The sequence below is a fragment of the Eubalaena glacialis genome, chromosome 14 (genome assembly GCF_028564815.1).
Source record: "Eubalaena glacialis isolate mEubGla1 chromosome 14, mEubGla1.1.hap2.+ XY, whole genome shotgun sequence".
NCBI lineage: Eukaryota > Metazoa > Chordata > Mammalia > Artiodactyla > Balaenidae > Eubalaena > Eubalaena glacialis.
The window spans coordinates 87,666,032-87,693,925 of NC_083729.1; the positions used below are offsets into that span (position 1 = coordinate 87,666,032).

A 27,894-nucleotide genomic window follows, 5' to 3' on the forward strand; every position below is an offset into this window, starting at 1 on the left:
CTACTTCATGTCATTATTTACATTAAAATGCTTTGTAAATGGTAAAGCACTATACTTCCATAAGGATTATTATGGATTTGTCAACATTCACCACGAATTTGGGAGTTGTCACCAGGAAATGTCTGTCAAGCCAGGAATTACATTTCCCAGCTCCCATGAAATTGCTCTGTGCCAGAAGGATGCAGTGAAAGACATGTGTCCCAATTCCACAGCTGGCTCATAATAATGCCCCCAGTGGTCCTCCCTCCTCCTGGAAGCAGAGGACCATGTGACCTTTGGGTATAATGGAGCCACAAGATGGAAAATTCCCTGCCTACGAGGAACAGACCACTGGATTGTTATGTGTGCAAGACATAATCACTTTATTGTCTTTAATCACTGAAACCTTGGTTTTTGTTTGTTAGGGAAGCTGATGTTACCCTATCTAACACAGAAATCGTTATCCTGATATTGGAGCTGCAGTTACAGAGACCTAAAATTTGTGGTTTTCAAATTTCATATTCACTGGTTAGGAGCTGGGTGGCTAAAAAATAGATATTGTGGGCTGGAAAGATTGAGACTCATGTGATGCTGCAGTGCAGTACTGAGTGAAACTTACCTGCGATAATATGAGTGATAAAGAGAAAAGAGAGACTGTTGGGAAAAGTGGAGGGAAAGAGGCAAAGTGCAAGCATGTATTGACTGTTCCTCTCTACTTTCTGAGGGAGAGAGAGAGAGAGAGAGAGAGAGAGAGAGAGAGAGAGGTGGAGAGAAAGGATTGGCTAGTTGAAATTGGCAAGCACAAAGGAAAAGTCCAGAATTTGGGGTCCTTGCAGTGTTACAACAATTGAGAGTTTACAGATTACAGACAATAGGAAATACGACTGAAAAAGGCCTGTTAAGACTTACCAGGTCCACTCAGTTTTGAGGACAGTACAGATGATGGATGTGATGCTGCTGTCCAAGTCTTGTTTTAGACAGCTTCAAGATAACTGCTAATAAACTGACAGGGAGATTGGCTTGAGGGCAAGGAAACAACCATGTAATTGCCCCATCCTTCCTGTGTACCTGCCACCCGCAGGCCTGGGCGGCCCGGTTCAGCACTTGCCAGCCTCTACTCCGCCGCAAGCTTGCAGTTCTGCTCAGCTCTGAACCCCAGAACCCTGACGGATGCAGCGGTTGGCATGTCCAAGGGGCTTGGAAGAGGTACCGTGAAATAACACATTTTATGGCAAGACAAGAAAAACTTAAACGTAAAAAATCTTCTCTGCCCTTTGGCCTCCTCTCTCCCCTCTACTGCACATTGTGTCTCTGCATTAGGCATCGACCAAACCTCCCCATCGGCAGAAATACCTGCTCAGCCATAAAGAGCAACGTTCTCCTAGAACCAACAAGACAGCTCCTTAAATGATAACGTTCTTTCTTAATCTTGCAAAGGGTCACAAGGACCCACCACTTTGTACCTGAAGATCTGGATTGTGTAAACTGTCAACAGTACATCATTTAATGTATAGCCCTCTGTCTCCAAAAACTTATGTTAACTGTGCTTTGACTTCTAATGGGCAGAATAGCTCTCGGAGTTTTCTGAGAGGCTGTTCCCGGGTTATAATCCTCAATTTGTCTCAAATAAAAATTTCCATTTCTTTCTTAGATCGACTGATTTAATCTTTCGTCAGCAGTAACCAGAACAATTTAAATTTCATCAAAGGGGTGGCAAGGCTCTTTGTCCAAAGTTTGGCTGCATCTTGATCGTTTTCCCCTTCTCGTCCCGGTTTCTGCTGTTACCTGCTTCTGGAGGTTCCAGTTAAATGGGCTAAGCTGGGGTTGAGTGGGGAAGTGGGGGTGGGGTGTGGTGAGGGGTAGAGTGTGAGCGGACGGGAAACCAACATCCCCCAGTAACACTCTGGGACCCTGTCCCCGGTTCTTTCTCCCGGGACCCCTCCCCACCCCAAACAGAGCCACCTGGGCCCCTGGCATGTGGGGATCTGCCATCTCTGTGTGCACTCAGCACTAGGGAAACCAAACCTCTCCTCGACCCATGAAACTTAAAATGTGTGAGAAGAAAATAAATCCAGTAAGAGAAAAGCAATCTAAGACACAAGCCTATTAAGTCAACCTAATATTATTAAACTTCCAAATTCAGGAACTGCCCTCCCTGCCTTAAGACTGCTTCTTGGAGGCAGAGTTGCTTCTTCTGTTTCTTTTTGAATCAGGCTGATGCTACTTCTGAGTGCTCATCTGCACATTTCCTGCGGGGTCGCCCTTTCTAGCTGCCATCTCCTCCTCCCCCTGCCCCGCCCGGTGTCTCCCCTGGGAATGAGCTTCGCTCCACCCCAGAGACACTCCTGCATCAGGTGCGGAATGATTTCAACAAGACTTTTCTAAAACGTGACAGAAGAATGACTGATCCTGCAGCCTCTGCGTGTCAGCAGAGGGTGACAGGCCACCACGCAGGCTGCCCCTCCGTCGGCGTGGCGGGCGGGCACATGAGCCCCGCTCCTCCACCACCGGCTCACCCGCAGCCATCACGCAGGCCCGCGTGTCCCTCACCGTCGCCAGGCCTCGGGGACGTCGCGTCCACGCAGCACCTGCCCTGGAACCGCGGCCCATGTCAGGTTGGCACGTGTTTGTTTTTTTTTTAATTTCATGTTACTTTCACATTTACAAACTCCGGAAGCCACACTGAGAAAGGGACGGTGGAGGCTGCCTGGAGGAAAGGCTGGGCTCCTGGGCGCTGTGCAGCCTGAACACTTGGGACTTTTCGCGGGAAACTCTCCCGTATCTCGAGGGGCCTCGCTGTCGGACGGCATCTGAAATGGTAGCCGTGGCCTGCTCCTCAGCGCCTGGAAGGTGCGTTACTGGGGCTGCCTCGGCCCAGGATTTTTATTGCTGGTGAACTTGATTATCCAACTTACAGTCCAGGATGACGGCATCATCAGAAATGGGTCCAGTGGTGCGCATTTTGCTGAGACGAAAGGAGACCGAAATGTGTAAGCTGCACTGATTGGGCAATACTGGCATGTTGCCCGTGTTTGCCTTTGGCCCCCAGGAGGGCCTGGCCTTGGGGGAGACAGGTGGAGACCCCCCCCCGCCGTGCCCATCCACGCGGGGCCATCAGAGACAAGAGGCAGACAGTCATCAGGGCGGACGTGCCCAAGTCCAGGGCAGCCTGAGCTCCAGCACCCGGCCAGCTCTGCCTCTTCCCAGGCTCCCTTTAAGGTCCCCAGAGACGTTCCCTTTCTCAGGTGGGAAAAATGTACACTCCCCTCACTTTCCAAAATTGGATCTCTTGGGCTGAATGAGATAATCACTTGGCAGGCAGAGGTCTGGAAATCTGGCCCAGCAGCATACAGGCATGTATTCTGAAGAGATGGACTACCAGAGAGTGCCCTCGAGTCATCCCTGAACTTCTCAGAACAAAACAGTCATGGAAAGAAGGGTCTGCCTCTGTGATTATAGTGGCGCCAAGATGAAACCCAGAGGTGTAATTACTCAGATTTGACCCTATCTCGGCCCCTGGGATGTGTGCAGACCACTGGCTCTTCCATCTCTCCTGAAAGCGCTGGGTGCCATGTCTACAATCCCCTGGGGACAGGCAGGACCGCCCCACCGTCTGGGGGAGCTGCAGGTGTCTGACAACCGAGGGAGGTGACTCGAGGCTGTATGATTTTTCCTCCCGTCTGTTCGACTGCAAATGTTTAGTCTCTTTTCCCGCTGAGGAGAACAAAGGCCTGATGGCACTGGGGCTGGGGCGGGAGGGGGGGCAGGGCCCGCCGGGCACCTTCTGTCCAAACTAGGTCATAATGGTCAGGGTCCAGCTTCACTGGCCAAGGCGCACCCAGGCCCATGGGAACTGAGGAGTGTTCAGGGGGAACGTGACAGAGCAAAGTGTCATTTCTGTGTCCAGATCTCCACCTGGTTAGCCTCTGGTCTAACAAAGATACTTGAACTCACAATCCTACACATTAGTTTAGCAAAAAATCTGGCTTCTGATACCCAAAGAGTTTAAAGTCCCCTTCAAACCGTGCATAGAGGCGCCGGATGTCTCGTTTGCTGATGCCCAGAAAGTAGTGCTCGACTTTGGTTCTGTTATACGCGGTGATGCCCGGGGGGATGGTGGGGTAAGACACCAGGTGGTCTATGCCAGCCTCTTTCAAGATGTACGGGGCGTCGTCCTCCAAGGTCTCGTGGTGACCGATGACGCTGTACTTGATCTCGCAGGGTGCGCACAGTTCCACGTATGTCACCCAGTGGATGATGTGGTCCCCAAACTGAAGGTCCAGCCACCTATGGTTCGGATCACCCAGGTAGCGCACGAAGTCCTCAAACTGGATGCCCCTGGTCTCCGTTCGGTTCCTCCTGTACTTCCTGATGATGCCAGGGGCAATCTCGTGCCTGTACCAAGGCTCAAAGCGGGGGTTGTGAACAAACTTATCCTTAAACGCAGAAATCAGTCTCTCGAAGGGATCTCTTACGATAAAAAACTTGAAGTATGTCTTCAAGCTAAGGGAAAAAAATGAAGATGAAGAAGTTAACCTGATGCTGCTGGTGGTGCTGGCTGTGGGTTGTGAGGAAGAGTGAAGCGTGATGGCTGGAGCAGTGGCAGCCACCAGGCTGAGCCCTGTGCCAAGTGCACTGCATGTGGCTCCTACTTAATCTGCACAGCCACCCTTGGAAGCAGATCCTGTTATGAACCCATTTTACAGGTGAGGAAATGGAGGTTCAGAGACCTTAACTGTCCAAGACCACAGTACTCATCACCCTCGAGGCTGCTGTGAAGACATCTATTTAACCCATGTTTTGTTTCACTTGAGTAGTTTGAAACTTCAGGAATGTTTAAAAGTTTTGTTCCTGTGCAGAAAACCGTTAAGGGCAGGAACCCTGACTGAGTTAGGAACAGTTGAGGCCTGAGAATGACTCGAAGGGTACATCTTTAAAAACTCGATTCAAAATTTCCAGGGGAAGGAAAATGGGCGGCAGAGTAGGGGGGGGAAGAGGAAAGGCAGAGTGAGGCTCCAGGCTCCAGCTGGCGGAAGGGGGTCTGGGGGAGCTGCCAGTGGGGGGATGGCGGCACAGGGGTACCCCCGTGAAGGGCCTGTACTGACAGTGACAGAGCGACGACGACACCGCTGTGATTCCGTGCGCTCACCCAGGCCAGAGACCTTCTCAGCGCTGCAGGTCTCAGCGCGTCTACTCTCCCAAAAGCCCCACAGGATCGCTGCTGAGGGGGGTGACAGGACCACCCTCCCCCAGGAGGTCTCTGACCTGGCATTTGACACCTGCCTTCTAAGGCTGTACACCTTGGCAAGAGTGAGTAACCAACGCCGGAAGCAATGAAAATCAAGGAGCTGAAAAGCAAGGGAGGTCAAAGATCATTCGGTGCCCTGACACTGACGAGCGTATTATGTACCTGTTCCTTTTAAACCTTGTTCTATGGGGCCATGTCACAGCTGCCAAGACAACTGTCCAATCAGCTGAGGAATTTTCCCAATGCCAGTCTCCCTCCTCGCTGTGGTTGGTGAGGCCTGTCTCTCTCCACCTCTGCCGGGTCCAGCCGACCCCGCCACCCCCCAGGGGCAGCTGCCGCGAAGGCAGGCGTAACACCTTGGGAGAAAATGAAAAATGAAGTGGGGTTTCCCTGCAACCTAAATCCCTCTCTTATGAAATGAAGGTCACACTCAGTAAGAAATCCATAAAGCTTAACAAAATCAGAGCAGAACAAAAACGACCGCTCATTTCTATAAGACAGTTACGCAACCTTCATTTTAATGGCCTGCATGAAGGTTAGGGTGGAGAAGACATTCAGAAATTCTCACAAAGACGTGAATTTAAATGCGCTGAACGCTGGGCGTATGCCCGGCTGCCTCTCACCAACACAAACCAGTAGCTCTTGGAGCCATCTGGGAAACACGCCAAGCACAGAGCCGAGCCTGGGGGGTTATCAGCGCCCCCTCCCTGCTCCTACCGCTTCTGAACTTCTGCATCGCTGAAGGAGGAGAGACGCGGGAGGCCGTTCTTCTCGTGGTCGTGCACCACGCTTTCAGGGATCTCTTCGATGGAAGGAAAGGCTCCTGGGAGGCAAACAGGGAGAGGGCGTGTTGGGGATGCTGCCTTTAAAGACAGATGCCCGTCTCGAAGCCCAGGCCCGCGTTCCCCATGGGCCATCCCAGTATCCACGTTTAGGTCTTTGAATTTCAACTGCTTCTGCGGGCAGGATGAGAGTGAAGAAAAGCTTCTGGTGATCCACAGGCCATCTGGAGGAAACAGACGAGTTAGGAGGAGGGAGAGGGAGGGAGCCAACGGCTACAGCAACGAGCACCTAAATCGGGTTCAATCTGCCACAAAAGAAAGATCAGTGCCTGCAAGCAGAATGCCCAAAACCTGCAGTACTGACTGCTCTGGAACTGGGGGAAACTGCCAGAGAAGTGGGACCATGAAACCCACAGCTAGCAGAAATAAAGACACAGAGGTAGAGATCAAATGTATGGACACCAAGGGGGAAAGCGGGGGTGGGTGGGATGAACTGGGAGATTGGGATTGACATACAGACACTATTGATACTACGTATAAAATAGATAACTAGTGAGAACCTGCTGTATAGCACAGGGAACTGTACTCAATGCTCTGTGGTGACCTAAATGGGAAGGAAATCCAAAAAAGAGGGGATACATGTATACGTACAGCTAATTCATTTTGCTGTACAGTAGAAACTAACACAACATTGTAAAGCAACTATACTCCAATAAAAATTAATTAAAAAAAACCAAAACAACAACACACTGCTGATTCATGCCCGCAGCCCCGGCTCGGGCCCATCACTCCCAGCGTGACATCGCCCAGGCCTAAGAGGTTCCTAGGTAACCTCACAGCCTTGCAGACTGGCAGTGGCCAAGATGTTTGGTGCTGGACAAGTCAGGCTGATGCTGTGGGAGTGATGTGATGTATTTGAAGCACGGCTCAGAGGAGGACAAGGAGTGTCTGAGGAGAAGGCAAGGCAGGACCGAGAGCCACGGCTCCTGTCCAGGCTGCAGAGTGGAACCTGGGGGCCCATCCTAGGGTTAGAGGGTTGGGCAGGTGCTTCACTCTTTTCTCAACTTAGACAAACGGAAATAAATCATCATTGGGCTGGGGTGCTACCCAAGCCGCTGCAACCCTTCATGTGCATCTTTGTGTTAACCCTGCCATGTTAAACTCAGAATCTGGCAGGGAAGGATCTCTGTTGGGCCATCCAAGCAGTGATCACAGCCTCCACAGAATATTTAAGCCCCGATCCAGAACGCTGTGCTAAGTACAGTGGAAGGATGGCTATAAAACAAGCAAGATGCACATCTGCTCTCAAGGGGCCAACAGAAGAGCCAGCTCTGTGGATCTGCACCTGGACCTGCTCTGGTACCTGTTGCCATGCAGGTGCATCTAAGGACAGCTGAAGGCAGCCCCGGGACTGTTCTTTTCCTATCATATGGCCTGGCGAACCGCTCCCGTTTCTATCCTGCCCTCATCAACAGGTTCTTCTTCTTCAAAGTCTGATGCATCATACTGTGATAGCAAATCTGTAAGACTTTTGTACATTTGTTGTTTTAAATCTGATTTGTAAGCTCATTCTCCGATGTCAAAAATCCAACATACTGTCTGATTACTCAAGAAGTGCATTGATTATAACCAGAAGATGAGGCGGGTGTCTCCCTTTTCTTCCCCAACGAACCAGTGAAGAGGCCAAATGACAGCCAACTCTGACACCACCTCTGAGAGCAGCAGCAGGCCTGGGGGGCTGGGGGACGGAGAGCCCAGGGCCATGTCCCATGGGGCTCTGAGGTCTGATTCCTGATCCAGGAGTCACACAGCTGTTTATTGGAACTATGTTTCTTTTGAAGCTGAATTTAAGACAGAGCCCATAATTATCTTGGGTCAATTCAGGGTAATTGGAGTTTAAACAAACACAGTGTCTGAAAAGAGTGGTGAGGAATCAAAGCCTGTGGTGCACGAGGGCACTTTCCAATGATCTAATTTGTTCCCGAGTAAACACCAGATTTCCTGAAGCAGGCGGATTAAACCTCCGCATATGGATGCTCAGTGTAAGATGGGGACGACTGCAGGTGGGGAGGCCCCCAGACCCAGCAGTGTCTGGGTGCGGGTCCTTCTCAGCACAGGAGGGCAGCTGTGAGGACAGCTGCTGGATGGCCCACTGAGTGTGGAGCCCTGACCTCCCAGGACAGAGTGAGTGACTCGTAAGAATCAGTGCAGGGACTGAAGAGAAGCAACAGGATCAACCTGGCAGGCAGAGACAGGGGAGCCAGGAGGCCCTGACCGTGCGTGTGGAGCACCTGGGTGAACCCCGCCAACTTCTAACGTGGACACGAACAGGAAAAACGCCAGCCCGCTGTCTGTGAGTCACCGGCCCTTCCTGGGCTCCTCTCTCGGCCGCCCCCCCCCCCGCTCCCCCGCCCTGGCCCTGGCCACCCTCCCCGCAGACCCTGAGGTCCAGCGAGGACGGACCTCGCCGGGCGCTGCACGCACCGTTCAGCACGATCAGCACTTTCTTCCACTGGGTGTTGCCCACTTTGGGGGTCTGGCAGAAGAGGATCTTGTGCTTGTCACAGACGAATATCCGGTCGAGGACAAACTTGGAGACGGCGGTGTGTGAGAGGTTCCTCAGGGTGTCCTCCCTGCACACGTTCCTGACGAGCTCCAGGCGCTGCATATAGACCAAGGGTTGAACGAGCCGCCCTCCCGGCAGCATCTTCCCGGTCAGCTGCAGGGAATGGAGAGAAAACGGGCACAAGGGCTTCATTAGCAGAACTGGGCGTGCCGGGCATTAACTCACGGAGGCCGGAGCCTGGGGGCTGTCCCCACAGAAGCAGCAGGACGGAGGGCGTGAGTCACCGCTGCGGCCCGGGGTTCAGGCTGCGCGGATGCGCTGGACCACAGTGCAGCCAGAGACGGCTGACCCTGTCTCCTCATCCTCAGCTTGGACAAACCGCGAGGGCGGGTGGGCTGTCTACCTGTCGCTGTGCTGATGGCACAATGGCCCATGATTTCCTGGCAACGGTAGGATATCCTCCATTCAGCGATTTCAGGGAAGGCCAGCTTCTGCCCCCTCGCTCTCCCTCCATGTAACCTGAGTGTAAGTATGTGGACTGTACCTCAGAACCCGCTGTCTACACAGACAGTGGCCGTTTTGAAGATAATCTGGTACATGGGTGTATCTGGTTTATTAATTTAAGAAAACACCTTAGGTCACTCAGTATGGGTTTTAAAAAGGCAGGAACCATTATCCCACTTCCTCAGGGCTGAGCACACAATTGTGTTTCTCTGACACGCGGCTTCAGGTGCGGAGAGGGGCTCTGCCTGGCAGTCAGGTCAGTGGTACCAGTGGTTTAGCTGCTGTGAGCCGGGGATGGAGCCCATCAGCACTGGTTCTGCTCTAAGGAGTCATGAGACCAGGTGAGAAGATCCATGTGAACTGTGGGGTGAAGGCTGTGATGCCAGAAACCCAGGTGTGTGCTGTCTAGACTTTGCTGGATTCTTTCTGTTGACCTTACGTGCAGCTCACGGGCAGGACTGTCCCTTCTCTGAGTTTAATTCTGGGCTGATAGACATCTTTAGAGCTGGCTCTCCTCACCTCATTTCTTCCTGCACGAGGGCAACCTGAACCTTCCATCCAGACCCGGCACAGGGGTCAGCAGGGGGAGAAGGGGGTCTCAGGAGTGCGCCCCTCACCTTGGCTGGGGAACGATTAGGAATTTACGTGCAAAAGGAGCCTGGGGAGAAATTGGAGTCAGAGTGTCAAGGAAGGTGAGCACGGGGTGAAGGTCAGCGGCCCTGGGCTCTGCTGCTAACTCCCCCGTGACCCTGGATGATCAGCCTTTTTCCTACCCTCAGTTCTCTCATCCACACCGCCCGGAGGCTGGACTAACTGCCCCGTAACTCTAAAGTTCCAGGATTCCCAGGATTCGGGGGCAGAGATCTTTTCCCGCGGTTTCCTCCCGACTCGCCCAACATCTCCAATCCACCCATCACAAAGCTCATTCTCGGCTGGGCGGGAACTCAACACAGTCAACACTCCAGAGCACCCACGATGCACAAGGCCCACCGACCGTGACTCCCCCGGCCAGACACTAAAAACAAGCGGAAAGGTGCAGAAGCAGCGACTCTAAAGCCGAGCATGACAGTAAGTGGAAACCAGCTGATGAGGGCGGGGAGGGAGGGGAGGCTGTTCCCCGTGATGGGGGACCCGCTGGGGCCGGAGGGGTGAGCAGGTGAGAGGGAGACGCCAGGGAAGAATGGGCAGAGGGGTCAGTGCCGCGGCCCGGCTGTGCCCACCTTCAGCTCCTCAGGGAAGTGCGTCTCTCTCAGCGACCTCCCCGCGTCGGGCGCAGTGGTCAGGAACAGAAACTCCTGCTTGGCGCTGTAAGCTAGGAGACACAGAGAGGTTAAAACGTCTTCCCACGGAGGGGCAGACACTCCGATCAGTGCCACAGCCCAGAGGCCCCAGGAAGAGACCCGCACAAACACACCCAAGTGAGAGCTGACAAGGTGCAAAAGCAATGCGGTGGGGGAGCATCTTTTCAACAAATGGTACCCGAGCAACTGGATGCCCCCAGACAAAGAAGGAGCCTTTCCCTAAACCTCACCCTTTATTAGAGATTAGCACTTAAATGTGAAACAAAAAACTATAAAACTTCTTAAAGGGCATAGGAGTAAATCTTTGGAAAAACTGATAAACTGAATCTCATCAAAATTTAAAACCTTTGCTCGGCAAAGAACCTATGACGAGGATGGAAAGACAAGCTACAGATTGGGAAAAACTATCTGCAAACCACACGTCTGACCAAGGACTGGCATATCTAGAATATGTAAAGAGCTCTTAAATCTCAACAGTAAAAAAAAAAAAACGTAAACAATCCCATTAGAAAATGAGTGAAACAGGAACAGACATTTCACCAAAGAGGATCTAGAGGTGGAAAAGGAACATATGAGAAGATGTTCAACGTCATTAGTCATCAGGCAAATGCAAATTAAGACCAGAGTGAGATACCACTGCACACCTATCAAAATGCCTAAAACAGAAAACAGTGAAAACTCCAAATGCTAGTGAGGATGCAGAAAAAGGAATCACTAATACATGGTTGGTGGGAATATAAAATGGTACAGCAGCTCTCAGAAACTCTAGAAGAAGCAGTTTCTTCAAAAATTAAGCATTCAACTACAATATGACCCAGCAATTGCATTCCTGGGCATTTATCCCAGAGAAATGAAATATTATGTCACAAAAACCTATACACGAATGTTCACAGCAGTTTTATTTATAATAGCCCCAAACTGAAACAACTCAGCTATCCTTCAACAGGTGAATGGTTAATCAAACACTGGTACATCCATACCGTGGAATACTGCTCAGCACTAAAAAGGAACAAACTATTGATACACAATAAATTGGATGCATCTCCAGGTGACCATGTTGAATTTAAAAGGCCAATCCCCAAAGGTCATATACCACATATAACATTCTTGAAAGGACAAAATGATGGAGAGGAGAACAGATTAGTGGTTGTCACAGGGGGGGGGGGCAGGGGCAGGGATGGGGGATGGGGAGAGGGAGGTGGGTGTGGCTACAGAAGGGCACCTGCAGGGATCCTGGTGGTGATGCAGATGTTATGCATTGTGACTGCATCCTTGTGAATACCTTTCTTGTGACTCTGCACTGTGGTTTTGCAACGTGTTACACTGGGGCAAAAGCGTAAAGGGTACATCGGACTCTCTTATGTACAACTGCACGTGACTCTACAACGATCTCAAAATTAAAAGTTTAATTAGGGAAAAAAAGCCAAGTCAGCAGTCAAGTTAGTGCTTACACGTTATTTTTGAAATTTATGGGAAGTGAAATTAGACTAGAGGAGTCTTACAAAACGCTACACCAGAGTAATCATTTACAACAAACTGATTTGGGGGAAAACCTTCGGGTAGAATTTGAAGATAACTGTCAGATCTCTACAATCAAAGAAACATTGCTTTCAAAATTTTGCAAAGCCTAGAAACATAATTTGAATAAAAAAGTAGTTATCAAAGAAAAGCACAGAAATCAGCAAAAAAACCAGCTCCTCTTGGGTCATTACTACCTACACTTCGCAGGCTCCACTGCAGCCTCCCCGCCTTCAGTCTGGCTGTTAAACACCCCCGCTCCCCAGCCAGCCCCGCCACGAACGAGCCCCACCCTGACGTCCTCCCAGTGCAGAGGGGAGAAACCCATCCTCCCAGAGCCCCGTCAATAACAATAACCCATCTCCCATCTCTCATGCCTCTGAGCTCTCCGACCCCAACAGAAATCTCGGCCACGCACCTCTGTGAATCCCACGGAAATCTTTTTCCCTTTTTCCTGTGTTTGAGTTGAAATGCAGCCCTAACCACAGGTGCGCACAGGAGCTGCTCTGCACCTGCCGTGAGGACGGGAGGCACCATGCACCGTGTGAAGACAGACAGGGCAGCAGTGCCCTTGGCCCCAAGGCTCTGGAATGCACCCCGAGGGCCACGAGGCCAGCATCCAACCTCCTCCTCCTCCGCAGCCTCACCTTCGAGCGCCAACGTGCTCGGGGAAATGGCACCTTCCACTCCTGTCTGGTCACCTCAGGTGCCAACATCCCTGACCAGCACAGCGATGCGCAGCACTTCCACGGGCCGCACGGGTTCCCAGAAACCTAAGCTTCCTTAATGACATTTTAGATGGACAACGTAGCCTGAATTCTAAACAACTGACTTAACAGTGAATTTTTGAAAAGCGCCTATTCCACACACTCGGAAGCATCCAGAACGGGCTCTGGGAGCTGTGGGGCAGCTCACCTTCCAGCCACACATGCCGGCCATTCGTCCGCCAAGTTTTAACTTTTTTTTTTTACCTTGAACATCCTGGTATTTGCTCCCCAACTCCCCTCGAACCCAATTCAACTAGATTCAAATAAAACTGACAGCACACCTTATGTTTGGTTTTGCTTTTCCACTGCTTTGCTGACAACCATGTATTTTCAGCGGGTGCCGCTGTCACCACTGTGACCAAAGAGCAGATCCCTACCCCACCCTGACCCCCAGGGGTGAGACGCCAGCTTCAGGCCCAAGGATTCTGCTCAATAGGTACCATCAGCTGTCTTCATAACATATGAGCTCGCTTTCCTTATAGACATCATTATATTTGTTTTACAAAATGTCTTTAAATTTGCCACGTGCAGTACTGCCTTGTTTTTCTAGACAGGCTCGCATCCCCTCAGCTCCCTGACCTCTCTGTGTGTCCAGCTGCCCAGGGTCACCGCTGCATCACATGCTGGGCAGGGGGCGTGCAGACATTGTGTCACAGGTTTTGACCTTAAGCGGCTGGCAGCTGAGCTGAGGCACAAGATTAGGAAGAAAATCAGTGTCTGTGCATACACACCAGATTCACATGGATGTCAATTCTGAGTTCAAGTCTCAACACACCATGCCATCAAATTCCCACCACTGAATGGGATTTATTTCCCTATGACAAAGTCTAGTTCAAAACGACACTGAAATCTGTTAAAGGATTCACTGTGGCTTCACTGCTGAGCCGAAGAGAGACCATCACTCTCTCTCTCTCTCACACACACACACACACACACACACGCACGCATGCACACATGGCTTTAAACAGCAGCTCAAGACAAATGTGCTCTTCCTACCCACTGGGTGGTAGGGAACTCACTAAGAACAGGTAGGTGAGAACTGGCTGCTGGAACAGAGCCCACTTCCCAGGGGACAGCGCTGGAAGGAGCTGCCCATGGACACTGCGGGCACCCAGCTCCCTGAACACTGAGGCCATGGATGTGCCACCCGCTTACAGGGATGGAACTTCCCCACATGGGACATCACTGTGTGCTAGTTACTTCCTTGTAATGACAGTTCACAGTGGGCTTCTGGTTCCAAAGCAAAAAACACTGAACGCGAGTAAAATAAATTCCAACACATGAGGAACTCTCTCACGGCCACACATTGACCAACCTCCCTCGGTTTCCTGCAGGAGCCCGAGATCCACTGGGGGGGTGAGCTGCCTCTCAAGACAGAGGGGACCTGAAGCCTGAGCCACAGTGCTCCAGGGGGCTGAGGCCTGAACTTCTGGGGGGGCCGCTCCCTGCTCAGTCACCCAGACCAGCAAGACGCCATGCATGTGAGCTCGCTTCCTGCACCCGAACCCAGCCAGCAGACACCCACCTTCATGATCGCAGCCAGGGACTTGGGGACAATTAGATAAGATCTGTGTGGTCGAGAAAGGCTGGGTTATGTTTGAGCCCAACAACAAAGGGTTAGGGTTAGGGTTTGGGGTTAGGGGTTAGGGGTTACGGTCCTCACTCTCAGTCCACAGCATGACACGGGGCTGACTGCATCCCCACTGAAGACCGGCTCCTCCGCGCTGCCCGAGGGGGAAAGGGGAGCTGGCCAGTGAGCTCTGGCTCTCACGTTCCCTCCAGGAGCCGCCTGCCACCGCGCTCCCACGCACGGACCCCAGCAACTACGCGGGACGCCCAAGGGCACAAGGACCACCACGCGCCTCATGGGGCTGGAGCCACTGGTGAGACCCTGGTGAGAGCCCCCAGGGCAGCAGCAGACCCTCTCTGCAGATTTTAACATCCTAAAGCCTCTCAGCCTTCTCTGTAGGGTCACCTTCCACCCATTCACTTTCTGCTCCCCTTCCCCGAACCTTCTCAAGCTTCTACACTTTTCTGAAAACACTCAGCATAAAACCTGCCCCATCACAGCAGCGACACCTCGTTTATCAGATGCCCCTGAGATGCGAGGTGCTCTTCAGAGGCCTTACTGCCAGATCATATTCAAACTCAGAGGCACACGTCTTATTTAATTATTTTGGGTGGAATATAAAATATATTACATACACTCCTCATTTTTAAATAAAATAAACCACAAACAATTCAACCTCATGGCTCGCCTTTCAAGTGCCTCCCTTACCAGGAGGTGACATTAAAGGAATCACGAGTGAAATGTGTAGACTTAGTGACACCATTTCATGTTCTCCGCAGCTTCGTTTCTTGTGCAGTTTCCCAGCCATGTTCCCACTGGTGGTCCTCAGCTGGGCCCCCCGCCTAGAGATTCTGCCCCCTGGTCTCTGCTGGGCCTGGGCAGCAGGAGATATACACAGTCCCCACGGGATTTTAAAGTGCCCTGGGGGTGAGAACCACTGCTCTGACTCTTGACAAGGGGTCTCCACTATCGGTGACATTAGCTGTTGGGGGGAGCAGCCCAGCAGCAAACTGCTGGGCTGAGATCCTCAGCTCAAATTCCAACAACCTCCCCAGACTTGGCCTGTGCTGTCCTGACAGCGGCCCTGGTCCCCAGTGTGACCGTGATTAGCCATGATACCCTGTGATGCTCTTGGCCACCCCAGATGCCTGCAGCTGTGACTCCACCTTCCCCAGGCTGTGAAAGCCTCTCGGGCTCCTGGAAGATGGGGTAGGATTGAGATGACAGCCAGCTGGGCCCCGATAACGTTACTGACCTGAAACTGCGGCGCTGAGAACCACCCTGGGGGCTTATTTCAGCGCCTCTCTCTTCTGCCTGCAGATCTGCCTTCCAACCTTGCCCCTCTACACGGAGGATGGAAGCAGGGGGTGTGGGGCACTGGGCAGCCTCAGCACAGCCGAGGACACCTCCGGGGGCTCTCCAGGACGAGCAGGGCCCACAGCCCGCTGGCCACACAAACGGCACGGGCTGTGCAGCCCCCGGGCGTAAATCAGCAAAATGACTGGTGTGATCCTTTTCTACTTCCCTTCCTCAAGGGCCACCACCTGCAGGTGGACATGGCAAGCCTCGTGCAGGATAAAGATGCTGTGCGCTTCCTCCCTATCAGGATGGCGGTGCCAGGCCACACTAAGGCCGCTCACGAGCCTTTTCAACATCTCCCGTGCGCCTTGCCTCATGCTGCCCCTGAAGGAGTGGCCTCAGGGTTCAAGATGACCATCCCCGTGGCTCCTCACTCGTGCCCAGCACCTCACAGGTCACTCACAGGGCCTCACGGTGCCCAGGTCGGGCTTGGAGCTGTCAGAGCAGGGAGCACGCCCATTCCACAGAAAGAATACTAAGGCCCTGGTAAGCAAAGGGCAAGGGCACGAACTAGACGCAGCTCTTCTGAGGTTGGGTTGCGTGCTCTTAATATGTCCTTATCTGAATGCCTACATCAGGTCAAGGGGAGTTAAAAAAAATCCTTGAGGACAACCCAACGCACATATATTTAGACCACCTTCCTTCCGGGGCGCTGAAGGTGACCTTCAAACACGTGGCCACCAGCAGGCAGCATCACCGGGTACATAGGCAGCATCTCTCAGCGACACCAAGCAGGGCTGGTCCCCAAACCCACAGACTGCGAGGGGAAAGACCCCTTCAACCCCGTCCAACTCCTCTCCCGAACCTCTGCAACATCAAGGATTTGGACGCCATGACCTCCAAGTCCCTTCTGGGTCAGAGTCACTTGATTCCGTGTCACCACTCATCTGAGCAGGTACCCAGGAACAGTACCACAGCAAGGTCTGAATTCGCCAAAATCCACTCCATGAGGAGGTGTACCTACCATCAGGGTCCTTAAAGGTCAGCGTGATGAACTTGCTGGCCACCATGAACATGAAAATCACCCAAAAGCATGTGGCCAACAGAAGCCACTGGTGGTGCATGTTGTCAAATGTCAGCCATTCAGTGATTCTTCCTGGAAAACACAAGCAAAATGGCCCTGCTGCTTACAAATAAATCAATTAAACAGAAGGTAATAAAAGAATGGGCAGTTTCAGTTAATAGCCTCAATACAAATATTTCTGAAAATTTTTCTATTGATACCGAGGGTGTTTTGACTTATTATTTAACTTAACATCATATTTTTAATTAATAGCAACTTATCAAGTTGATAATTAAATAAAATTTAAAACACTTTACCGGAAAGGAGCCATTTCTATTTGGTCTTGGAAAACGTGGTAAGACTTCACTTCTGCAGAGGTGCCTGTTGACACTTTCTGGCCCAGGCTACTGTGTCCCTGGCATCTGGCATCTGGCACCTGCCAGGGCCTGGAAGCCGGGGCAGGAGGGGGCCTGCCGCGGGCCGGACCTTTGGGTAATCCTCAGAGGGCAGACGCCATCCTGAGGCGATTCCAAGCAGGCTGGGTTTAAAATCTTGACTCGCTGACAAGCTGCGGCCACACCCACTGAGCTGTAGAGAATCTGTGAAACCCGAGAAACGAACCCCGGAGCGTCCCGGCTCCGCCCACTTGCCGGCCAGAGCCTGCGCGGAACCTCGGGGGTGGGCGTTTCTCAGGCTATCGCTGTCCGGGAGTGACGTGGGGCACCTGGGTCCTCAGCGGGTCACACGGTTACACTCTGCTGCAGGGGACACAGAAGAACCGGAAGTCGCACTCGATTCTTTGCAAGAGAGACAAAAAAGTGCTTCGTGTCACCTTTAACACGGGGCTTCCTGAAGCCAAACCAAGCCACTTGGAGAGAGAGGCCATGCTGGGCTGGGTTGGTGTCCGCCGGCTGTCGGGCCCGTCCATCCTCCCCCGCCCCCCGGGCAGCAGGGAGCTGGTCTGTTGCACGTGCGCTGACGGCAGACAGTTTCAGAGCCTGCGTGCACCTGGTGGACAGCGCTCACGAGGGCCCGGGCGACGGCCTTCCTCCTGCCTCAACGCCAGATCCTTGCCTCTGAGGCCCTCACTGCGACCTGCATTCCCTCCCGCAAGGGGTTCTCCGGCCTGCGATGGGGAGCTCCCCCCGCGGCCCAGCCCACACCTGCACCTGCATTCTCAAGTCTCCACGCTGCAGGCGCACCATGTTTCCCGGGGTCCCCTGGTAGGGCTGCCACATTAAACACATGAAAACACAGGGTGCCCCGTGAAGTTCGAATTTCAGGTAAGCAAAACATTTTTTAGTACTTAGTATAACTATGTCCCCAGTACTGCGTGGGACACATTTATACTTTAAAAAGCTATCTGCTGTTTCTCTGAATTCCCAATTTACCTGGGTGTCCTGCATTTTATCTGGCAACACTACCCAATGAGGGGAACACCGCTCCCGCTCTAACTGCCTGAAGCAGCTGGCCTGTCTCTGCAGAGTCTCCCTGTCCCCTTCTGCCACGCCTCGTCTGGGGCCACGTGGCACAAAGCAGAGCCCTGGAGTGCCCCACCGCTCGCTAGCTCTGGGACTCAGCAAGTCACTTACCCTAAGCTGTGGCTTTCCGTCCCTGAGACAAGACCCTCCTCCCTCCAGGATGGTCACGAGGATTAAATGAGAGACTGCACCAAAAGGACCACCTGGCCTGGAGCAGACCCTCTATAAACAGAAATTGGTGACCTTCCTATTTAACGGACACATACCTAGAAATTAACCTAACAGTGTGAACTGCCCAAGAAGAGAAGAAAAGAAAGGCCAGACCCTCAGCCCAGGCTAATAGCTTTTCTCTTCTAGAGACAAGGGAGGCACAGACGGCCCAGAGGGCACAGGGCCCCTCAGGGCTGAGTCCGCTGAGCTGGGCCCTCTGAGACGGGGACACTTGGCGGTGTCCATCCCCACTGGTCACTGAGGAAGCCCGGCTTCAGGCCTTTTCTAACAGAGGGGGAGGGACCAGTGTGGGCTGGGGAGTGGGTAAAGAGAAAGCGGACAAGCACCAGGCGGGTGGTACACGATGTGCCCAGAGGCATCTGTGTCCGTTCTTGGGAAGATTGAGGCTAAGGAAGAGGCCCTGGTGCTGAGTGGCCCGGGGCTGGTGATTCACACTGTGCCGTGGCAGAGTAAGCACAGACACAGGGGAGTCAATGGGGGCTGCCCCCCTCACACAGACACCTTACCCTGCAGGGCAGAGCCCTGGGCACTGGCACTCAGCTTTCCCCCCCCCCCCCCGGCTCAACCTGCCGACCTCTGGGCTTCCCGCCCCTGGGCACCACCCAGGCATCAGGCCGTTGCTCGGCACTGCACTTGGGAGGTTTTGTGATTTAAGGATCCGATCTTTCCAATGCGAGCTAGTCTTCTAAAGGGATCTAATTTGAGTCCACCCACCGAGCTGGTTCACCTCCAGATAAAGGTAGGAAGACAAAGAATAAACAGCCTGACATGAATATGCGGCTCCCACTATCTGCCCTCCGGGAAGCCAGGTGGCTTAGGGGCAGGATTTCTACCTCTGGGCTGCTTGGAAAGTGAGACCTGCACTGTCCTGAAGCTCCGCCTGCCTTCCTAACCCTGGGTTTTCATTTAAGGTCAGAAGCAACAGCTACTTTCACCCGGCAGCGGGGGTGGGGCAGGGGCAGGATTTGGTCCCTTCTTCTCCGTGTTGGTGTCTGGGGGTTAGTCACAGAAGAGCTCTCTGGGCCCCCTACTAGATTAGGACAGAACAGCCGCCTGCATACCCACCAGTGTGTTGGGAGGCCCCGGTGAGACAGAGGCTGCCAAAGCACCTCGGCTGCAACGTACAATGTATCAGCCCGCTTCTTCTTCCAGATGGCAATTTTATTTCCAAAACATTCCACTTCTAAAGTGACTTCTGCTAAACTCCTACTGCACTAAAACATCCAGAGAGCCCTGTCCCCTTCCAAGCCCGGCCACGGCATCGGGGTCAGAAGAGGGGGGGCGTCTGCACGGCACCCACCCGCCTCTCACCCTCTTCACGGCCCGCCTGGGCCGCGCAGGGACGGTGCCCAGGACACGTGGGGATTGTGATGGGGCTGCAGATTGGGGAAGCTCCGCGTGCGTAAACCCCAGCCCCTGCCAAAAGCTCTTGGGAAGCAGAGTATACGGCCAGCGCTTAGAGTGCAGACCAGACTCAGGCCTGCCCATGACCCTGGTGCCCTGCTGCGGTCCCCGCCCAGGCCACACAGCCTGTGGTGGTCACTGCGGGGGCCTGCGCTCGGGTAGCAGGGGGTGGGGAGTGGGTGGAGCGCTCTCCCAGCCACTGGGCCCCGGAGGGAATTCCCTGGCGGTCCAATGGTTAGGACTCGGTGCTTTCACTGCCGGGGTCCGGGTTCAATCCCTGGTCGAGGAACTAAGATCCCGCAAGCCGTGCGGTGCAGCCAAACCAACCAACCAACCAACCAACCACTGGGCCCCTATAAAGGCCAGGCAGGGCCTGCTCCCCCCGCTGCACGGCACACGCAGGCTCAGCCCTCCCTGCTGGCCACCCTGATTTGCCCTCCATCCTCACCTAGTTTCATTTCCTTCCCGGCACCCACCACAGCCTGAATCTTCTGCTTCCCCTGGTGGCATGTGAGCTCGTGCTGGAGCACCCCGGCCAGCACAGTGCCCAGCACACCGCAAGGTGACCTTCGCTATTGCTGGATGACGACATCAACCAAGAAACTACCGGGAAGACTTAGGAGAGCTGGCAGGTGCTTTAGAAGACACCTGGCCCAACTCTCCACCCCAGGGTCCAAACTCTCTAAAGTATGAGGCCCCCGTTCAACCTCAAAGTGTTTCTCCAGTCTCCACGTGAGCGCTTATATATTTAACATGCGTTACCTGAGACTAGAAAACAACCCAAAGCTACTAGGACCTCACTATTACTTGAAAATAAAATTGTATTTTATAAGTCACGCACTCACATGCATTTGAATAGACATACAACTACTGTTCTGTGTCTACAACCTACTGACCAGGGGATAAAGAAATAATGCTGCAGTCCAAAAAAATTTTTTTCTAAATTTTAGATAAAACAATGCTGAAAGGCGGTAAGCCAATTACATAGCTCCAAAGTATCAAGATACATCAGTAAACAAAAAAGGGCAAGTTGCAGAATCGAATGTATGATCCTATTAGTTAAAAGAATTATACATATATACATGTGAACGTATGTGATTATATATACACACAAACACACATACATATGTGTGATGCACAGAATAAAATCTTGAGAGGATGAGTGGAGTCATTTTTTACTTCGTACAATTCTGTATTTTAAAAACATTATTGTAATAAGCATATATCCATTTTATAATAAAAACCAATAAAATACAGAAAATAACCACCTACATATGCGGACCCAGGTGTTTTTATTTCTGCTGTTTAATTTTTTTCCTACCTGACTACCACCAACAGCAGTTTCCTTACCACTTTGTAAAATGGGGCAAAGGATGGTAAATACTTTTCCAGCCAGGAAAGAATGTGGTGAACGGACAGGCAATATGTATCTGAGTGTTTAGGAAATACATCTCTGTCTTCACTAGTTAGTTTTTAATTCAGTTTTAAAAATGATTTAATATTTAAAACATAGAATAATATAACAAATACTTGTTTTCAGATGCTCAGTTCTAATAGTTCTGCTGCACGTACTTGAGTCTTTAAAGGAAATAAAGGGTTACAAATGAGCTGGAGCCCCTGCCTGGCCCTGCTCCCCTCCCTCCCCAGATACCCTCCATCTGGGTGATGACACTTTCACTACATCAAATACGGCTCCTCTCATAGAAGCAGCAGGGGTTTGGGAGGCTGGTCGTCCCAGCCCAGATGGAAGCAGGGCAGACTGGGGAGAGGGGAGGCGAGTTTCCCCCGGGCTGCGAGGAAACACTGCATTATTTATTATGCTTTTCAGGGGGGCACATGCGGTGGTACGGCCGGGTGGAGAGATGGACCGTTTTTAAGCGCTTAATTTTTTCTCGTGGTCTATAAGGAGAAATTCACAAATCATACACAGACTCAAGTGAAGAAGCTGTCAAGGTAAAAGCTGGTTAAAAATTTAGACGAACCAGGACTTGCTCTCCAAGTCCCATGCTGACCAGAACCAGTGAGACTGAAGCCCGGGCCCCCTCCACAAGCTCCACCCCTCAGGGCCACTATCTCTACACTTACGACATCCGACACACACACACACACACACACACACACACACACACACGAGGAGACGTGCACCTGCATATATTTCGAAGGACACAATAACCGAGAAACGATCATCTACCAAGCTCATCACGAAAAGGTGTCCTCATTCATCCCACAAAACAGGCGCAGGGACACAGCACCGAGTCCCAACCCCCCAACATGCACACACACACGCTCCTTGTCCTGTGGAGCTGGCAGGCTACCGGGGGGACCCACAGTCACCAAATACTCTACCTAAGACGTGAGATGAGGCAGAGGACGCGGTGCCGTGAGAGGAAAGCACAAGGGCCGCGACCTGGCAGAGGGAGGGCAGGGGCGGCACAGAGACCTACGGGGAGAGGGGCGGAGACCCCGGCACCGGGCTGCAGAGTAGCACAGACGGGGGCCCAGGCGCAGGGACAAGCTTCCCGAGCTCGGCCAGGGAGGAGCCCTGGCAGACGTGGTCAGACAAGGCTAGGCCCTGGGGAGCGGTCGCCTTGGGGGCGAGCGGGGATGGGGTACGGTGATCTGACTTACATCTTGAAACTATTTCTCTGGCAGCAGAGTCAGAGGTGTCAAGCACAGCGATCCGCTCAGCCACACCCCAGTCTCAGGGTCACTTCCACAGGCCGCAGGTGGTGTTCCGATCGGGCCCAAGCAGAGGGGCTAAATGCTCCCCATCACATCACCCTCTAGGTCTCTGAAAACCAGCCAATGAACCAGTAAGAGCCACAGTACCTGATGGGCTAGGCTTTGACGAATCCTACGGAGGGGCGTGTCCACTTGGCCAGGCAGCGTTTCTGCTCTGCGATCATCTGCTAAGGGGTCCGACCTTATGTTTAGGGCAGAGGCTCCCAGTCCTGGCTGTGTATCGGAACCACCTGGGGAGCTTCTGAAAACTACAGCAACACCCTGGGCCCCAAGAACACCTGAGCAGAGACAATGCAAACCTGTGGAGGAGGATCTAGGCAAACCTGTGAGGCTGAATCTGGGCGAGTTTGAAAAGCTCTGCTCAGGATGCCAGTGAGCGGCCAGGCTGAGCTGCTGGTCCAGCCCCCAGGCCTCCTCAGCTTTTACTGCCCCCGCTGCCCCCTGGGGAACTCGGTAAAATGCAGATTCTAGGCCTTTTAGCGTAACAGCTGTCTTCCCACCACCTCTTTACAGTGTGAGAAGGAAAACCCGTAGCAAAAGGGTGTCTGTCAACTGAGACTGTCTACTGAGGATCTGAATTACATGTGCTCTGAATAAACAGCTTCAAGAGGCCTGATTAGAATAAAGAGCTCCATCACTGTTCCCATTTACTCTCCTTTCCAGCCCTCCCATCTATAGGTAACCAGCCCCTGTAGAATTTTGGGCTGATCTTGGAAAGCTCAGGAAAATTTGCCCCATTTTTTTTTTCCAACAAAAAGAAAGTCATTCCAAATTCCTGTAGCCCCAGCGCCTCCCGGCCTGCCCGCCATCTGCCATCTGCAGTGTTTCCTTGAGCACACTCCCCACGGGTCTGCCCTCCGTCCACGGGCGACAGCCTTGAGGCTCACTGTTTCCGTCTGCAGAGAGTCTGGGGCCTGACACCCACGGTCCTCCCTCCTCGGCTCTGGAAGGGCCACTGCTCTCCCTGCAGCCAGGTGACCAACAGCCTTTAAAGAGCCTGACATTTTCTGTAATTAACTCTCCCTTGTTCAAGGAGCCAAGACAACTCCCAGGGTGCCTCTTGCAGCTAACAGGGGCGAACTTGAGCGTGCACCCTGGCGGTTTGCAGAGCTTCCCTACTCCTGATGGTTACGCGGGATTTGCACCTGTCAAGACGTCAGGCTCTGAAACTAAGCCAGAAGGTTGGCTCTTTGAAAACCCACAAGGCAGAAGCAGTGGTTAAAGAACTGATGGACATAAGGGGAAAGCAGGGTCAGGTATGCAGGAAGACCACTAACCATGCAAGAAATCCTAAGCTGCTTCTCTCTCTCTAAACTGTAAGGAAGACAGCACACATTTGACATGTTTGTAATGACTAACAGTGACTCTGGTACTATTACCAACTTTTGGTGCAAATTTGGCCTCCCTTGCACTTTCAAAAAGATGCTTTTTGAAAGCATCCATTTTGCTCAGCTGCCAGTGGCTTTTCCCCCGTGTTCGAGTTGTTACCCAAAAGCACAATCCTTCTGAATTTGTGCAGAAGAGTTTGACTCCCACCTGCCTAGTTCCACTTGTTTTTCTCCTAGTTCTACTTTTACTATGCACATTCACTCCTCCTGTGGTAAATAAGCCGATTTAACTGTTTCAAACAGAGTTAAAAATTTTTTAAAAGCAATTGGCCTAGACGTGGTCTAGTGTGCACACAACCACACAGATAAATCTCACAACCGTGGTGCAAAGGAAATACAGCAAAAATAGAATGAGATATATGACACAGTGCCATTTACGTAAATTAAAAACGCAGGCACTGAAACCAAAAATACACGTTCTACAGAAACACAAAGAAAGAAAAGGATGACCTTTCCAGTGATTTCTTATGTGGGTGGACGAGAGGAAATGAGACTGAGGAAAGGGAATTAAAAAGGCATCCACAAGTAAACAAAACGAGGGGCCCTGCGGACATCGGTGATGGTAACCAAGGAGTTAACCTCCATTCAACTCCTTGAATGTGAAGGAGACAGAGGGACAGACAACTAGACAGAGAAAGGAGAGGAGATTTAAAAAACCAAAAAACAGCTTTTCCCCAAATGTCATTCATCCGTTCAGCCATATTTACCAAGGGCTTATTCTGAGCCAGGAGCTGTTCCTGGCTCTGGGGATGCAGCAACCTACCCGCCCTGCTCTCATGGTGCTTGCTTCAAATAGAGGCAGACAGGCCATAAACAGATAGAGCCATTAACGCCTAGGATCACACCAGGCAGGCGCTAAGTGACACGGTTAATAACACAGGAGGGTAAGGGAGGAAGGGGCACCTCGGAGGAGATGATGTTGAGAAGATGCTCAAACAGAGGGAGGGGACTCATCACGCGGCACCTGGCAAAGAGCTTGGTCCCAGAATCCCCAAAGCAGCAAGGAGGCTGGCATCTCCCGCGAAGAGTGAGCAGGACGGCGGGGGAGTGGCCCAGACGAAGAGCCTTGTCAGGGGCCCTTTACTGAGTTGGAAACACTTGGACCCCCGCCCTCCATCACCCATGTACCCCGGGGAAAGGATCACCTGCCCAGCGTTCAGTTTTTAAAACATTCATTCAAAACCTATCCAGACACCAAAGGAAACTTCACGAGAAGAATCTGGTCATGCACAAGGACCCGGTAACCCTGGGAGAACAGACAGGGAGAAGGGAAACAAGAGACAGCTGAGGCTGGAGCAGCGAGGACCCTCCACCACCAGCCCTTTCGATTTTGAACTAAAATGTGTTCCCTAACCAACAAAATTATTAAATCACCACTTAAGAAAATAAAATGTTGCGTATGAATTTATAAAACGTATAAAGTCTTATTACAATCACTGTGAGCTTTAAATTCATAGTAAGGGTTTCTCTCAATCTAAATTCAGAAATTTCCTTCGTCTACTTGGCCGTCGTCATTACAATTGACCACCTCAGAATGACTGCTCATCCTTTAGTGACCAGAATGGAAAGCCACTCCTCACTCTGGCCAGCTGGGGAATGAACTGGAGGTGAAGACAGATTCTCAGGAGTGATGGTGATGAACAGCAAACACGTCTTCGGGGGTCGCTGCAAGCCAGGCACGGCACTCGGCAGGTACCCAGCTCACCTAACCCCCTGCCTAAGCGGGTGCTCCTATTATGATCATGGTTAAGAAAACATTTCTAAGAATCCGTGTACATACTCCTATTTACGAGTTTAAGCTTCCGGAAATCTCCATATGAGCAAGAAAGGAGAATGCTATGTGACATGGATCTCAGATAACTAGTGAGGTGTCCACAACCTCCCTTCCGTACCTTCTTAGGCCTGGTCCACATTTCCTTGCAGTATCTGCTTTGCCTTGGAGGTTCCTGGCTCCTCGTGTCTCTGTACGGGACGATTAAAAAAACAAATAAGCACCATTAAAGGTTATGAGATCAACTTACTGAACACAGCTTGCTTTATACTTGGGAAACAGTTAACCACTTTGATTTTTCAAGTATATTTCGCACGCCAGGTCTCTTACAGAGGGGGGTTATCTTTGGATGGCTTGGCAGATGAATAAATATTCTAAACGTACCAAAAGAGCTAGCCGTTTAAAAGATTCTTCTCTGTAACTTGGTATGAAAAAATGAAATATTTTTTGGAGCAAAAATAATCAGATCCTATTATACCTGTTTTATATGTTTGATATTGGGTAAAGGATTCCTGTATAAGATGATCAAATCTTTCAATGCAAGATGTTCACTGGGTTTTGTATTTCTTCAAGCTTTAACACCCTGGTAAATTCTAGCCAAATGTCATATCGTGAATGAATAACTGGAAACAAGCCAAACTCATGGAATTAGAGAGATTACAGATTTAATAGAGTTACCTGGCAAAATAAACATCCAACTCATTTAAAACACAATAGAGCCCGAGCTGCCTGGGATGCTTGGAGCAGTCTAGCTATGCTTCCCTTTACTCTTATGAACTCAATATTAAAAAGAAAAGCAATTTCATGTTACAAAGACGGAACGATTAAGATGCAGATTCTTCCAGACCTGTATCAGGACAAAACACTCTCTTGGCTTCTATGATCTCTCAGGTCCTGCATTCACCTCTCTCCCCCGTTTCTATTCTACTGTATAACCTCAAGCATTTGAAAAATGATCTGAATATAACTGCAAATTGCCCAGGATAGTAACTAATTCTTCCCTTTCTTTGTTCAGTTTTGCAAGAACTCCAGTTTCCATTCCAGGGAAGGAGAGAATTTTTCTCTTAGGTATTTCTTGGAGACTCTATCCTTGAGGGTCAAAAGCAAAGATGGAAAGATTTTTCTTTCCATCTTGAAATTCCCATTTGGACCCAAAATGGACTTTGCCCTAATGATAATGGGAAAAAAGAGAAAAGACCATTTCCCTCTTCGTGTCTCTTCCTCTTAACCCAGTCAATGAAAAGAGTGAATAAGCCTGGAGCTAAAGGGAGCTGCCCGGTTTTAAGAATACCTGAGACATTTCTCACTCTGGCAGTGAAAACTGACCAATAACCAACTCTTTATGGCCCAAGGCCCCAGACTTGGAGTGTCTGAGACAAAAAACCCATTTATGACAGTCCTCCCGCTCAGCTAACCAGAACCTGACTGCGCTGCTTTGCACTCACTGCCCGGCCCTTTCCTGCCTTTTGCAGACGTGGAAAATAACAAGGCAGCTTTTGGAAGATCTGGTTCATCTTCCCAGCCAGAAGTGCAGAAATTTATGCCTCCACCTCCAACTTCTGACAGGCCTCTCTTTTGTCCAAATCTGAGCTGAGGGCACCCAGGAGCCTACCTGGCAGGACACACGCATTTCCAACCATCCTTTCCCCTCCCACCCGCCAGAGACGTGCTTAATTGTGCACTTAGGGAAGCTGCACATGGTCCTTCTTCCCTGGCCTCTCTCTTCCTCTGTCTGCCTGCTCCCTGCACCCAAGTGGAACATTTTCTTCCTCTTTCCGCCTCCAATTACAAATGCAAATTCTCAGGCAAGGATGAAAGAAGTAAACTATGGATCACCGAGTATCAATGATGCCACGATCACAGCATCCCCAGCAAGGACGCCGCCTCATTGCATAATTAATGTGATGAAGGTTCTCCTCTTTAACCTCACGAACTAGGGAGGCCCTCAAGTCGCCAAAGCACACTGGGATGTCGCTAGCAAAGAGAAGCCGGTTTTCCCCCCGTTTTCCCGTCCACCCGGGGGGTTGTGGGAGTCGGGGTCCGGGAGTATGTGACGCTCACCCCCCCCGTCCCCCGCCCTTCCCCGAGCTCACCCTCCGTGCAGCCGGAGCCTGTCGCGGTCCTCAGGCCCTTCCGCGGCTCGGGCCTCGCGGGCCTGGGGTCCCGACGTCCGGGGAGCGCTGGAGGCCCGCCCGCCCGGTGGCCTCGGCGCCGCCGCCCGCCCGGCCCGGGATGTGGCGGCGGCGGCGGCGGCGCCGGAAAAAGGAAAGCGAGCGCGCG

The 27,894-nt window shown here is 51.7% G+C and overlaps 1 protein-coding gene across 4 annotated transcripts; it reads right to left on the reverse strand.

Annotated features, from left to right (window-relative positions):
• Positions 1-385: 385 nt before the first annotated feature.
• Positions 386-27,859, reverse strand: CHST10 (carbohydrate sulfotransferase 10). Of its 4 annotated transcripts, none has more exons than XM_061211171.1 (8): positions 27,708-27,859; positions 25,736-25,805; positions 16,915-17,355; positions 16,559-16,690; positions 10,300-10,391; positions 8,494-8,728; positions 5,945-6,233; positions 386-4,482 (listed from the first exon to the last, which is right to left on the reverse strand). In XM_061211171.1, exons 4-8 carry the CDS (start codon positions 16,656-16,658, stop codon positions 3,945-3,947), a joined length of 1,254 nt encoding a protein of 417 aa, XP_061067154.1. In that variant the 5' UTR covers positions 16,659-16,690; positions 16,915-17,355; positions 25,736-25,805; positions 27,708-27,859; the 3' UTR covers positions 386-3,944. The 4 variants fall into 4 exon arrangements, with proteins under 4 accessions (XP_061067154.1, XP_061067155.1, XP_061067157.1 ...); XM_061211172.1 differs by having other exon boundaries at positions 16,915-17,394; XM_061211173.1 differs by having other exon boundaries at positions 387-4,482; positions 5,945-6,050.
• Positions 27,860-27,894: the final 35 nt, after the last annotated feature.